Raw genomic sequence first — 13197 nt, 5'->3', positions numbered from 1 at the left:
GCAGGGAGTATTAATGATCACATGACTGCACCAGTTGCCACAACTTCCCCAAATTTCAATCCATGGGAGTCATGGGTCCCAGATTTCGTACACATTCTATAAGTTAGCCCATCTGAGGTATCTTGATTCAAAAATTGTTGCCCTATAATGTACCAGTTCATTCAATTGAACGTTACAATCAAAAATAAGAGTTACAGTAGTATATAAATGTCTATTATTACCTACATATGCAAAATATTGTCTTTTTTTAAAAAAACAGCAGCAGCTTATATTCCAACATTGCAGTGGTTAGATAATGATTTGTCCTGTTTTTATATTCAGTCTAAACAGATATTCTCATTGCAATGGTGGGGAAGCTTTTCAGATTAGTTCCCATTGAATCTTTCAAGGACTGAATGAGTGAGTGATGGAACTAGTGAGTGGAGCCTGTATAGTAATGCTGAAAAGTTTGTGAACCCTTTTATATTTTCTATATGATCTAAAGTGTGACTAGCTCGCCCCATGAGTTCTAAAACTAGATAAAGAACCCAATTAAACAAATGTACAAAATATATATTTACTGTATGTAACAAAATACATTGGTTTAAAGAAAATTATCAAAACCTACCTACAGGTAGTCCTCAATTTACAACAGTATGTTTAGTGTCTGTTCAAAGTTACAACAGCACTGAAAAAAGTGACAAGATCATTTTTCACATTTATGACCATTGCAGCATCCCCATAGTCACGTGATCAAAATTCAGATGCTTGGCACTACTGCATATTAGGCCAGAATAAACACAAGATCTATTCTGGATCTGCATAATTGAATAAGGCTAATCCACTTGCCTCAGTACTGGAGAAAAATAATACACCAAAGTCGAGCTTCAGCAACTCTTTATTTGGCCAAGGCCCTTAGATGGGCAAAGACACAAAGGCACGAGGGTAGCATTGACACACAGACATTCAGTGTGGAGATAGGCTGGTTACAAGGGCTCCAGCATGGCACTTAGGAACACACATTACGTGGGTCAATGCTTGACTTAAGAACACCCCCCTGTTTTAAACAATCCCATGTTTAATTTTAGTGCACAGAAACAAAATGGTTGACAGATAATAAAGTTATTCTTTATTGACCCATTTTAACTCAATTGTTACCCCACTGAGGGATTTGCTATCATCTCTAAAAAATTTAACTTCTATTCCACCTTCCATATCATTGCCCATCTATCTGTACTATACTGTATATTAAGAATGCCCTGCAATCTCCACATTTATAAGTTATTATAAGCTGTTGTGCTAGGTTCCAGTGTTATGTAATGCATTTTCTACAATGGTGTTTCTCAACCTTGGCACCTTTCTGACAACTTCTGGGAGTTGAAGTCCACATATCGTAAAGTTGCCAAGATAGAGAAACACTGTTCTATAAAGATATACAGTATGGCATTATCTGGGAACAGCTGTCTCTTTAGCTTTACAGCATTGTATAAAAGATGCTGTTGCTTATTTTGGATACATATAGGGCTATGCATGCCATTATTCTATGATATTATAATATATTTGACTAGTGATCAGCATCCTGAGATTCATTTTTATTTTAAAGCAAATGTCTAGCCATTAAGGCAGCAAAGTCAGGCTTGAAACATTAATGGAATGTGTGGTAAAATTTCAGAAGCCAAAAGAGGGAAGTGTGGGTGGAGACTAGGAGTATTTGTGTGCAAAGAACTTCCAGTTTTGAAGTAGGAAGGAATTTGCAAAACTTTGCCTTGTCCTATGCCTAGCAGAGGCAAGGCTTTAAAAAGTAATGTATTCCCTTTTTAACATTTGTAAAACGATACAGCTGTATGTATATGGCACTATGGTAGATGAAAACCATGTAACATCTCTGGAGCTTAGTGAATCTCTTCCTACTATGGCCCTTAGTTAAGTGACCTGCATCTCATGTAAGGAAGGGATAATTGTGAAATGCTGTCTGTCACACAAGAAGCTCACAGTGAAAACGGCCTTAGCAAATTGTGTAAAACACAAGGCTAGAATAACGAGTGGAAAGAGATCCTGGATCTATTCTGGAGCCTAAAGCATAAAGTGTAGCAGAACTCAGACATTCTTATTATGCTGATCTGCAAAATTGTTAAAAGTCACATTCAGAAAGTCTAGAATTCTTAATGCCACTCAATATGTTAATTCTTTGCTTTTTGTATTTATTCATCTATATTTATTCATTTAATTTTTATAAAGAAAGGAAGACTGAGCAGTGAGGAATCAATTAGTGGTTTAGGGACATATAAGAAGATAGAAAATTAAGCTAAATGCAAGTTCTTTAATCCTCCTTTGACCACTGGAAACCAACTCAACTGATCATATAACGACAACATTTCAGCTGTGTTAGGTTTGTGGCAAGAAAGATGGATTGTATATTAATGAGCCCCAGTAATTGGGATACCCATTGTGCCCAACTCAGTTGTGGGGTTATAAGATTAGCAATCTGTCTAATGGAGAATGCTTTTGACAAAGGAATTGCTATGATCTTGGATGTGATACTGACAGGAGACATAGGCTTCATAGCTGAGTTTTGGCACCAGTTCACATTATAGGGGCCAAGCTGCTTAAGGAAATGATAAAGGCAAGCAGGGTTCAGTTATAATAGTTTGCATCCTAGAGATGGTATTTGCCTCTGTGAATCTTGTACTCCACACTCTTACCAACCTCTGGGTTAGGCTGCCAGTCATAAGAAAGCCCTGTGTTATGGTAAAATTTATACCCCTTATGCTGTCAAGCTGTGTGCCATCTTGGAGGCACTCTGTGCACGTTGGACCACTGTCTGGCACTTTTCCCGTCGCAAGAGTTTGTTGTTTTCAAAAAAGCCTTCATTACGGGGTATCCCATGAGAGCCATCAGGAAAAGTCAAAAGTCCTGTGGGAGAAAATAGAGCATCATTGTTCAGTAGGAAAGTTGATTTGTGCATGCAGTGCTGTGAAATATGTCTGCATGTATCTCAGAGGATGGTATTTTTGAACGAACTCTCACTTATGCCCTGTTCCATGCTGCCGCAGAGTTCCCTAAATAGATTTAATCCAAGATTATTAGCTTTGCTGCTTAGTTACACCCACAGGACGTATCCTTATCACTCACCAAAACCATCAACCCGTCCACCCTTGAATTCTCCCTCGAAGATCATGTTGTCATAGCGTGTGAAGACTCCAACACCGTTGAATTTTCCCTGCACAAATTCCCCTTCATATCTGCAACAATAACAGGAGTGTGTCTGATTGGACACTGCTATTTCATTTGCAATCACTATAATAAAGTTCTTAAAACATCAGTATTAAATGAAAGGAAAAGAGCCATAGAAGTATTAATGGAATATCTTAAAACGTTCAATGGTCATTCTACAGCCTACCAATGATCTACACTGAAAAAGTATATGACAACAAATATGGGATATTTTTGTTGCACACTTGTATTAAAAGAAAATTCATGCATGCAAAAAGAAGCAACACAGTCACTCTATAAAATTCTTTATCATACCATGGGCAATATGTACTACATATTTATTCTTATTTTCTGAAAATGACTCAGATCATACATGCGGATCCTCTCTTTGAACTAGCTAGCATAGTGCTACTGAACTCATAATCCAGTACTCACCTGGAACCGTCTGCAAAATTGAGCACTCCATATCCATTGAAGAGACCATTTTCAAAATGTCCTATGTAAATGCTGCCATCAGCAAAAGTCAATTGTCCAATACCATGTCGACGTCCTAATAGAAGAAAATGAGCAGCATTACTTTTCTATCAATCATTGTAATGACATCTTACTTTATATTAGTTTCAAAATGAAAAGAAACAATAACAAGAGTCCATGCCAGATAATCTGGTAGGCAAATCAAGAATGGAAAGAACCTCTTGTTTGTTCCTTTTACCAATCATTATTTATAAAACGTGTGGGCTGCATTATTCCATGCATTATATCATGCACAGGTTCACAGCACTCTTTTAAAAAAGATATGTGGGTGGATCTTAAGGAACAGGATTAGTTTTCTAGATTTGACTGCATAGCCGCTGTTACTACCATAAAGACTCTCATATACCATACTGATTCAAATGTATATCTGTAAAGAACATTTTTTTTTCCAGCTGGGCCCTATGTTGAAACTGGCTGGAAATGAAGTGGGCTTAAGAAATTGCTGTCCAGTTTTCAATCCATTTTTCAGATTTGATAATGTTGGCCAGGTATTCTGGTTACTATGGTCCCGACTGGTATAAAAACAAGAATTGCTTTCTTTTCTCAAGGTAGGTCTTTGAGGGCATGTGATTTTCATTGATAGATCTTTGGTATGTCACATAAAACACTCAGTTGACTCTTATAATTTGGTAAGCTAAAAATAAAATGAAATTTGATAAATAAATAATACATAAATAATAAATTATTTATTAATAAATAATAATAATCTTTCTATCTGATGTACTTTTTCTGGGCAGATGGTGGGGAGAAAACACCTTTCTGTCATTTGGACTAGAAAGAGTAACTGGCAGAACTCTTGTGAATTACAATTGAGTTTTTAAAAATGAAAGAAACGCTTTCCCCAATTGCTTTCATCACTTCTGCAGGAAACTTAAAAGCAAAAAAAAAAAAAAAAAGTCCAGCATATCATCGATGTACTGAAAAAGAGATGAAAAAGTTTAGTGACCATCTGTTGTTTGTCCTTCACATTTTTGGTGTGTCTATTGTAGATGCATATACGTAGGAATGAACTATGGTGCTGGAGAAGACTCCTGCGAGTCCCTTGGACTGCAAGGCGATCAAACCGGTCAGTCCTAGAAGAGATCAACCCTGACTGCTCTTTAAAAGGCCAGATCTTGAAGATGAAACTCAAATACTTTGGCCACCTAATGAGAAGGAAGGACTCACTGGAGAAGAGTCTAATGCTGGGAAAGATTGAGGGCAAAAGAATAATGGGACGACACAGAATAAGGTGGCTGGCTGGAATTACTGAAACAGTAGGCATGAGCTTAAATGGACTCCAAAGGGTGGTAGAGGACAGGAAGGCCTGGAGGAACATTGTCCATGGGGTTGCAATGATTTGGACATGAATTTGCAACTAACAACAACAACATACATAGGAATGAGCGAAGGGGTGCTTTAGAGCACCAATTATCAAAGATAGCAATGTGCATAAGCTATTCTACCGCTCAAAGTACTGGACGTTTCAGTATTTAGTTCCTCGCCCCCCCCACCTCCCACCCCCACCAGAGACAGATGTCCCAAAATAAGTGTGGAGAGCAGTGATCAGTGCTAGATGGGAGAAGGTATGCCAGTAGCTCTATATATTGGACATAACGAATAATAGATATTGCATACATAAAATAAAAGTGCAACAGAGAACTATATAGCTGGTCATTACCAATGTGGACAATACTGAATAGGTTTATTTACCTCAATCCTTTCTTTCCAGCCTTTACTCTTCATATAGTCATAAGGTGAAAGTAAAAGTTACACCAAATCATAATTCCTAAAGTTGCTCCACTTTTGAACAGCCATTCTAGGATTTTGTTTCTGTGCTGGCAGTAGGAAAAGTCTTACCTTTGTTAACTGTCCTATTTCTTGTCAGATAACACAAGTGACTGGAGAACATTAGTTTAACTTAAAACAATAATCCTATTGCTGCCTAGATTTACATATTGTATGACTTGCAAATCCCACATGATCCTATTAAGTATATTGATGTACTCCGGCCCATCATTAGTAACCAATAGTAAACTGTATGGGATCATGAAGGGGGTCATCTCCATCTCCTAATAAAGGTATCTGGGTGAGGAGGGCAGAGACCATATTATTCTTAGACATCTTTTCAAAGAAAACCTATTTGCAAAACTAGATTTAGAACCTCTTCTCTCACCAGGATGAAGCTTATGTTCTTTGTTGCCTATCCTAATAGAGCCATTCTTTGCAATAGTCAACATAGCTTCTTGTAGAAGCTACTGCAAAGTTGAAATAAAGAATTTATAGCCATCCTTCTCTAAAAGCTATGCAAGCATCTTCTTTGTTAAATGGGATTAAACATTTCTAGTCATCTGTAGTTCCTTATTATTGCAAGCTCCTTTTATGAAAGACATCAGAGGTATCCTGGCAAGAGCATGGGTTCCTTTCATCAGCTATAACTATCATAGCAATTGTTTTTAAGTACAGCATAATTCTCCAATTTTAGAAATGCAGTATGAACACAAGGTACATATTTCTTGTTTCTGAGAAAAGTAGTAGTATAAATACTATTTATTGGATGACTATTAGCATTGTAATTGTCGGTTCCAATTGCTTTGTTTTCAATCCAATTTTGTTTACAGATATGTATAGATTTGAAGTACTTTTCCTATATACTTGTGCATCTAATATATGTTTAAAATAAATAATAAGCTCTTTCTTTTTGCTCTGTTGAGACAAATATTAAGAGTGTTCTCCTTCTTTTACACTGACTCTTTACTTGTTCTATGGTCATTTTCATAACTTCATCTTAATAGAGTTCCTGATCTAACCAATTTCAAAACAATTTATTCTATTTCATAATGACAATAGAAAAAATCCCCTGGCTTAATTCTCCATAGTAATAAAAATAGTATGTATCTTTCCCAAGTAGGGTCGTACAAGTAAAACTGATGGTACTGCACCTATGAAAAATTCACTTACCTTCCTTCCATTCCCCACAGTATTCCTCTCCACTGGAGTAAGTGAATGAGCCCTTAGTCAAGGTCATGATACTAACTTTCAGGAAGACAGGATAGCAGCTGCAACAGAAAGTTCAGGAAAATGAAAGCAGCATAAGACAAGAATGAAAGGGGAGAAGAAACATTTACAAAGCTGTGGGATCCTCGGTGCTCTCTGGGCTTCATAGTTTTCTTGTAGATGTTTTATTACCAAACTAGGTAACTTCATCAGTGCTAGGAGGGAATGGAGTTTACATTTACAAAACTGTGGCACTACGAATGGAAAAGGTAGACAATAGGTATTGTCAAGAGAAAGGGTGGGGCACACTGTTTCTTACTACAGCAGATTTAGCTTGCCCTATTTTGAAATAAGCAAGTAATTACCATATAAAAGGGCCTCTTGTAAATCCATTGTCCAAAGTAATTTAACTATATCACGAAAATCAGAGCAACCATATTTTATTAGGTTTCATACGAAATATGATCTGCACACCATGTGTGAGCTTAATAGTAAGCTAAACACAATTTCTGGTGCTGCACAGACATCACAAAATCATAGTATTAATTTCATGCATGATATTAGCAAATATCACAATATATTTTAGAAAGTATTGCAATTATGTAGTTAGTACATTCATGGCTTGGAATGCCTAATTAGCCTAAGGACAGCATAGGAAGTAATTTAATCCCAAACCAAGAAAGAGCTATGTATTTTCTCTTTAAATTATTAACTAATTGTGCATTAATACTATTAATATTTTTATGGTATTGAAGACTAAGAATTTTAATGACCAAATTGACAGCATATGTTATATGGATACATCTAATGGACACATTGTTTTGATGACTGGCTCATTACTTTCAAATGTTCTTCTGACAAAATAAGAATGGATTAGTGAAATACTAAAATAATGTATTTAGGGTTGAAACAAAATATAGCACTGGAGAGTGCTGCTGTCCAGATTCCAGCTAGTCATATATCACCCTACGGTTCAGCTTATTCTAATGTATATTCCTTAAAATGGCATATGAAAATTCTCTTTGAAACATTAACAAAACGTCAGACAATCTTTGTATTTTCATATTGATGTCACTTAAGAGCTTTTAAAACAGGGGTGTCAAACTCATGTCGTCATGGCGTCATCACATGACATATTGGGACTTTCCCCCCCTTCACTAAACTGGACATGGCCGTGGCCAGAGGGTGACACATCTGGCCCATGGGTTGGGAGTTTGACAGCCCTGTTCTAAAACAATATAGTGATTTATGATGTGAGAATTACTTCTAAAATACTAATAGTAGCATACTGCAGATAGTGGCCTCAAATCAGACAGTTCCCCTCAGAGTGATAAAAGTAAATTTTAATCCCGTCTTTCCTTACCTCCCCTTTTCTGCACACATAACTTTATTGTTGTTGTTTTTTACTGAGAGCACACCGGCCACATTAAAAATGAAATTCTATTGCCTGCCCTCAAGAGAAAGTGTATATCTACCCAAACTCACATATAACACAAATATACACATGCTATATACATACATAAATATATACCTGCACCACACATATTACACCATACATCTATATTAATCACTGTCCATTTTGAATATGTAACGGAAAACCTGAGAGTTCAGGAGATTGATGCTATATGGAACAAAATTATTATTGAATGTAGATGTTTTGCTTTGTACACCATGAAGCCTCCTCCCAGAAGGTAACAAGGAAAACAGGTCATGAAGAGGGTGTGTAGTGCCCCAGACAATCCTGCGGAATCTGCTCAAGCATCACTTATGTGCTATACCATGATATGGTATAGTATACCATGATACCTTAAATTAAAAGAATATGAATGGACGATGCCACCCATTGCATTTCAGAGTTGTGTCATAATGAATGAAAACCACTGTTTCCATTAATATTCTGCAATTTTATTCATATGAACTTCAATGCAATATTGAACTAGATCACTTCCAGTTCAGCCATTCCCCTATATCCTAAACATATAAGAATAAACCTCTTAAACATAGATTGTGATATGCTACTCTTATGGGATCCTCCCTCAAATGGTATTGATATAGTAGTAGAATTCTCACACCACAGACTGACTTTCATTCTACAGGTATTTCCCAATGCCAGTTGTATATAGAGCAAGTTCGTACTTTCACTAGAAAGCATATCCAATCCTTACACAACAAATTTAAGTCTTATATCTTACAATTTATTAGTTTTATTTCATTGGACTAGATTTAAATGTAGCTTGAGCAAAAGGGCTCCACTTATGAAACATTCATGACTGCAATTTATCTGGAATAACTGGGTGGTCTCTATCAAAAAAAGAGTGCAGCTGGATCAATTCAAAGATGCAGACCACCCTTCCACAGCAGGTAATCAGATGGAAGTAATTTGAATTGAATACTAATAGCAGTGAAGTGTTAGAGTTATTGCCTTTCTTTCAAACAGTTGGAACATTTACATGGTTTATTGAATTGTATCAACTGTGGAATAGATTCTAACAGTCTCATGTCTCTGAAATTCTATCAGCTTCTCTGACTTCACAAGGCTTCTGTAGTTCTGAGTTGCTTTGTCCATCACAGCTTCAATAGCCTGAGTTGGGTATTGTTCCATCTGTTATATTCCTATGTATTAAATGCTGAAAGTCACTAAAGACTAGAAAAGAAAAAGTGGACATAAGGAAACTGATTCCTTACTGATAATTGTTGCTGCTATAGGAATTACTTAAGGTTGGTATGGTGAGAACCATCCTTTCCTTTGTAAGAAATGAATGGCTATGTGATTGCTTCTGGGGGGAAAAGAAAAGCCAAAGACTGCTGGAACATTAAACATTACAAAAAACATTAATGTTTTCTGAAGTGACAATAGTTAGATTTACATATTTAAAAAAGCTATTACTACTTATGCTTTATTTCATCCTGCATGCCCAAGTTGTCTTTATTGTTAATTCTTCAGGGGCAATGTTCGGAGATACATCAACTACAAAGATAATTATATTTTTCAGGTATTCATCTATCCAGTACAGGGAAATGCACTGATATTCTGCCTACATTTCTGTTGCTTTACTCTATATATTCTGACTGTAATCCTCTGAGGAAGAACGAGTCACAAATGATTGGTAAGCAGTAATAGTATATGGGAAAAATGCTCACTTCTCAGTCTCGGCGGTGGCCATATTCCTCAAACGTCTCCTATTAGTGGATTATCTATTCAGCATACTAGTGCTATACACTTATCCTGAATCCTCTGTTAGAGTCATTCTCATACACCACTGGATAAGCTGTTAAGCATGGACATCATTTCTCATACTGGTATATAGTACACAAAGACAGTAATTCCAAGTGTAAAACCAAGGGGTTCCAGAGCAATAATCACATGTACAATGAGCAACCACAAAAGATGTTATGTTCTATTTTCTTGATAACATATCCAATTCATTTTAAATTTCTTTTTGATTTGTAGGGGTCAATTTAGAAAAAAAATATCCTTTTTTGTCCATAGCTAATAAAGCCAAGATTATAAAAATAGGAGTGCTTACTTATTATATTAAATGGGAAAACTAGCAGCATAATAACTGCAAAGTGAACCAAGATTTCAAAACTAATCTCAGATTCAAGCTACACAATACTGTACACAAACCAATCCATCTCACAGGAGAAAGTATAAAGGAATGTTCCATAACTTGATTTTCTCCAGATGTGTTGGATGACAACTTCCATATTCATCCAGTCAGTGTGTCTATGCTGGCTGAAGAAAGTAAGACTGAACATTCAATATATCTGGAATATGCTAGGTTAGATAAGGCTAGTACAAAGGAGCAAAATACATTGTGTCAGTCTTTTCTCAAATGCCAGTCAGAATCACATTTTTAAAAACTTGCTGCTGTGAAAAAACACATTTGCTTTCCTCTGAAGAAAAAAAATTGTAATGAATGATTAAAGCTGGCTAAAGGGCTACACAGAAAGAATCAGAGACCTGCTTGTCCTTTCAGGGATCTTACAGTACAATGACTGCTGCTTCCCTGGAAATAATTACAGCTGTTTTACGGAGCAGAGCAACTGCAGTTGCTCAGCAGCAAACCATGCGGGTAGCAGTTTCCCAATTTCTGGGGACATTTCCATACACATCAGCAGAATCTGATTCAATGAACAAAAAGCCAGCAATCAAAGATACTCCTATAGTATACTACTATATTCCTCTGTTTTAGTTTTTCCTAAACCACAATCTTTCAGGCAATGTTAACAGTCCTGAGTCATCACTTACCCCCAGGCAGCATCCCTCAGTAGTGGAATCAAAACTGCTCACTGCAAAGTCTCTTTTGACAGCTCCGCGACCGAGCCCAGCATCCTTAAATCATGCCCTCCAGCCCGGAACCACGCCCATCTAGTAGACTACAACGGCTCTGCGCCCCGCTTTACGGGTCGCTGCTGCTGCTGCTGCTACCTCTGCTGCTTTCCACTCAGCCTTTCTTCGCGTTGCAGTTTCCTACCCCCAAAGCCTTCCTATCCGCCCGGATTCCACGCAGTATTCCCGACCACGTCATTCCTATGCTTTTATCTATTCATTGCACCAACAATGACCGCGCCCCTCACCTGGATGCAAGCTTTGTAGCAGCTGCCACCAGCCGCACGCCCCTTTGCTCTCCCCCATGGGCTACCGCCTCCCTCCCTCCCTCCCTCCGCTATGCCAGGCTTCCCCCCATCCATCTCTCAGGGCACTCGCCCACTAGGAATTATCCGCTCACGCTGTTGGTGGTTTCCTAGACAACCGGTAGTAACGCGCCCCTCTATTGCCCAGCCTTCCGGCTAATTCTCCCTTCCCTCCATGGCCTTCTTTGTGAAGGGCAAGGAAATTTTCACGGAACGGCCATATTTCTGAGGGAGCAAAAAGACAAGGCTTTCCTCTCCACAGAAGCGAGAGGCTGCCATACTGAGGCTCTCCAGAGCTCCCTTCATCTGCGGGAAGAGATGCCTGCTGCAGCTCCCAAGAGACAAAATTCGGGAAAGGATGCTAAAGCAAATAGGCAGTGCCCTTGAAGAAGAAGATCAAAGAGGGGCTTTTATGAAACAATAAAACTGTTTTCAAGTGCTTGGCTTTTGTTTTTGTTTTGTTCAGTAAGAAATGCAGTGAATGTTTCTTTATGGCTACTGGATAATTTCGGGTGGCTGAATTTCGTTGAATGATATTTATGCATAGAAGTTTTCTTTAAACTGGCTGTTAAAATTTTAGCTCCTCCTCCCAAAAAGTGATAGTAATCCACAACAAGGAAATTAGTATTTCATTTCAACTACACATATGTTTGAAGCAATTCCATTAATACTAATAGCTACAATTTATTAAGCTTGTATAATGCCCTGAGTCTTAGGCTTCTGGGCAGTTTCAAAATCCCTTCATGTGTTAAGGGATTTAGACAAAGCCAATTTTTAAAAAAAGGTCACCAATTTCAAGGAACCTGGAGGATATAAGTCGTGCATTGAATATGACCCTTTTTATTGCCAGAAACATTCAAACTAACTGAAAATAGACAAAACAAAAAGATGTTCTGACTTATTTTAATTTATGACACGACAGTTGGTCACAACAGCCACTTGAACAAAATAAAATGAAATGATGTTAGAGGAGTTATACTAAACAACTGTGACTCACTTGGTCATCTTTTCAGAGATATTTCCTTACCCTCAAGGCCTTTAACAATGAACGAGCTTCTAATATACTGCCTTCATTGGAAAAGGGAGAGAACAAGATATCCAGAGATGTATCTGCCATGAAAATAGCCATGGTGAACTCTATATAGCATAATCAAACAAGAAGAGATGACCGCCGGGAATTTTTTATGACATTTTGTATTATGTCATAAAATGTTTTATGATAATTTTTATGTTTCAAAATATTTATAGAATTTGTCAAATTTCATTTCTGTGGGAGTCACATATTTTGGATTTTGGACATGTTCTGTAAGTTAGCCCATTTGGGTTTGGGCTACATCCAAACATGAGAGTGTATAGATTATGACTGGAAAACCTATGGTGTTTTAGCATAGAGGCTAGACAAATATCAGAAGACTTCTACTTTACTGACTTAGACTTGTGCTTTGACCGTACCTTTGGAGAACATGGGATGGAGATGGTGTGACCATTCTGATCTTCCTGGGCCTCTCTGGCTATTCAATACCATTGCCCACAGTCACCTTCTGGACTGGCTTTGAGGCTTAGGAATGAGAGGCACTGTGTTGTAGTGGTTCTCCTTCTTCTTCCATGGCCTGTTCCATTCAGTGTTGGTAGAAATTGAAAAGTTAAGCAATGTGGGGTCCCAGTGCTTGAGCTTTCACCATTCCCTTTTAACAGCTACATGAAGCTGCTAGGTCTTTTGGCATTTGTTGGTATGGAATTTAGTATCATCAGTATGCTAACAATACCTAATTATATATCTCTGGATGGGGAGGAACTTTCAACTCAATCCTGGCAAGATGAGTGGCTATGGGTTCCCCTCCAGGCCTAAATGATACT

The 13197-nt window shown here is 37.6% G+C and overlaps 1 protein-coding gene across 2 annotated transcripts; it reads right to left on the bottom strand.

The window, feature by feature from the left end:
• Positions 1-859: 859 nt before the first annotated feature.
• On the bottom strand, positions 860-11437 carry MORN4 (MORN repeat containing 4). 2 transcript variants are annotated; one of them, XM_034439872.2, is made up of 5 exons: positions 10955-11437; positions 6667-6764; positions 3628-3742; positions 3112-3221; positions 860-2892 (listed from the first exon to the last, which is right to left on the bottom strand). In XM_034439872.2, exons 2-5 carry the CDS (start codon positions 6731-6733, stop codon positions 2744-2746), a joined length of 441 nt encoding a protein of 146 aa, XP_034295763.1. In that variant the 5' UTR covers positions 6734-6764; positions 10955-11437; the 3' UTR covers positions 860-2743. The 2 variants fall into 2 exon arrangements, with proteins under 2 accessions (XP_034295763.1, XP_034295764.1); XM_034439873.2 differs by having other exon boundaries at positions 11284-11425.
• Positions 11438-13197: the final 1760 nt, after the last annotated feature.

The sequence above is a fragment of the Pantherophis guttatus genome, chromosome 6 (genome assembly GCF_059756535.1).
Source record: "Pantherophis guttatus breed Tessera chromosome 6, ASM5975653v1, whole genome shotgun sequence".
Taxonomy (NCBI): domain Eukaryota; kingdom Metazoa; phylum Chordata; class Lepidosauria; order Squamata; family Colubridae; genus Pantherophis; species Pantherophis guttatus.
The sequence above is the reverse complement of the archived record's forward strand: the minus strand, read 5'-3'. Positions and strand labels throughout refer to the sequence as shown.

Bases quoted from the DNA above. Each gene is read 5' to 3' on its own strand.
- MORN4 (XM_034439872.2), bottom strand. From the start codon at position 6,733: ATGACCTTGACTAAGGGCTCATTCACTTACTCCAGTGGAGAGGAATAC. The intron at 3,743-6,666 runs GTAAGTGAATTT...TTCTTCTATTAG, and splicing joins CTGTGGGGAATGGAAGGAAG to GACGTCGACATGGTATTGGA. The intron at 2,893-3,111 runs GTGAGTGATAAG...TTTCTCCCACAG, and splicing joins TGGACGGGTTGATGGTTTTG to GACTTTTGACTTTTCCTGAT.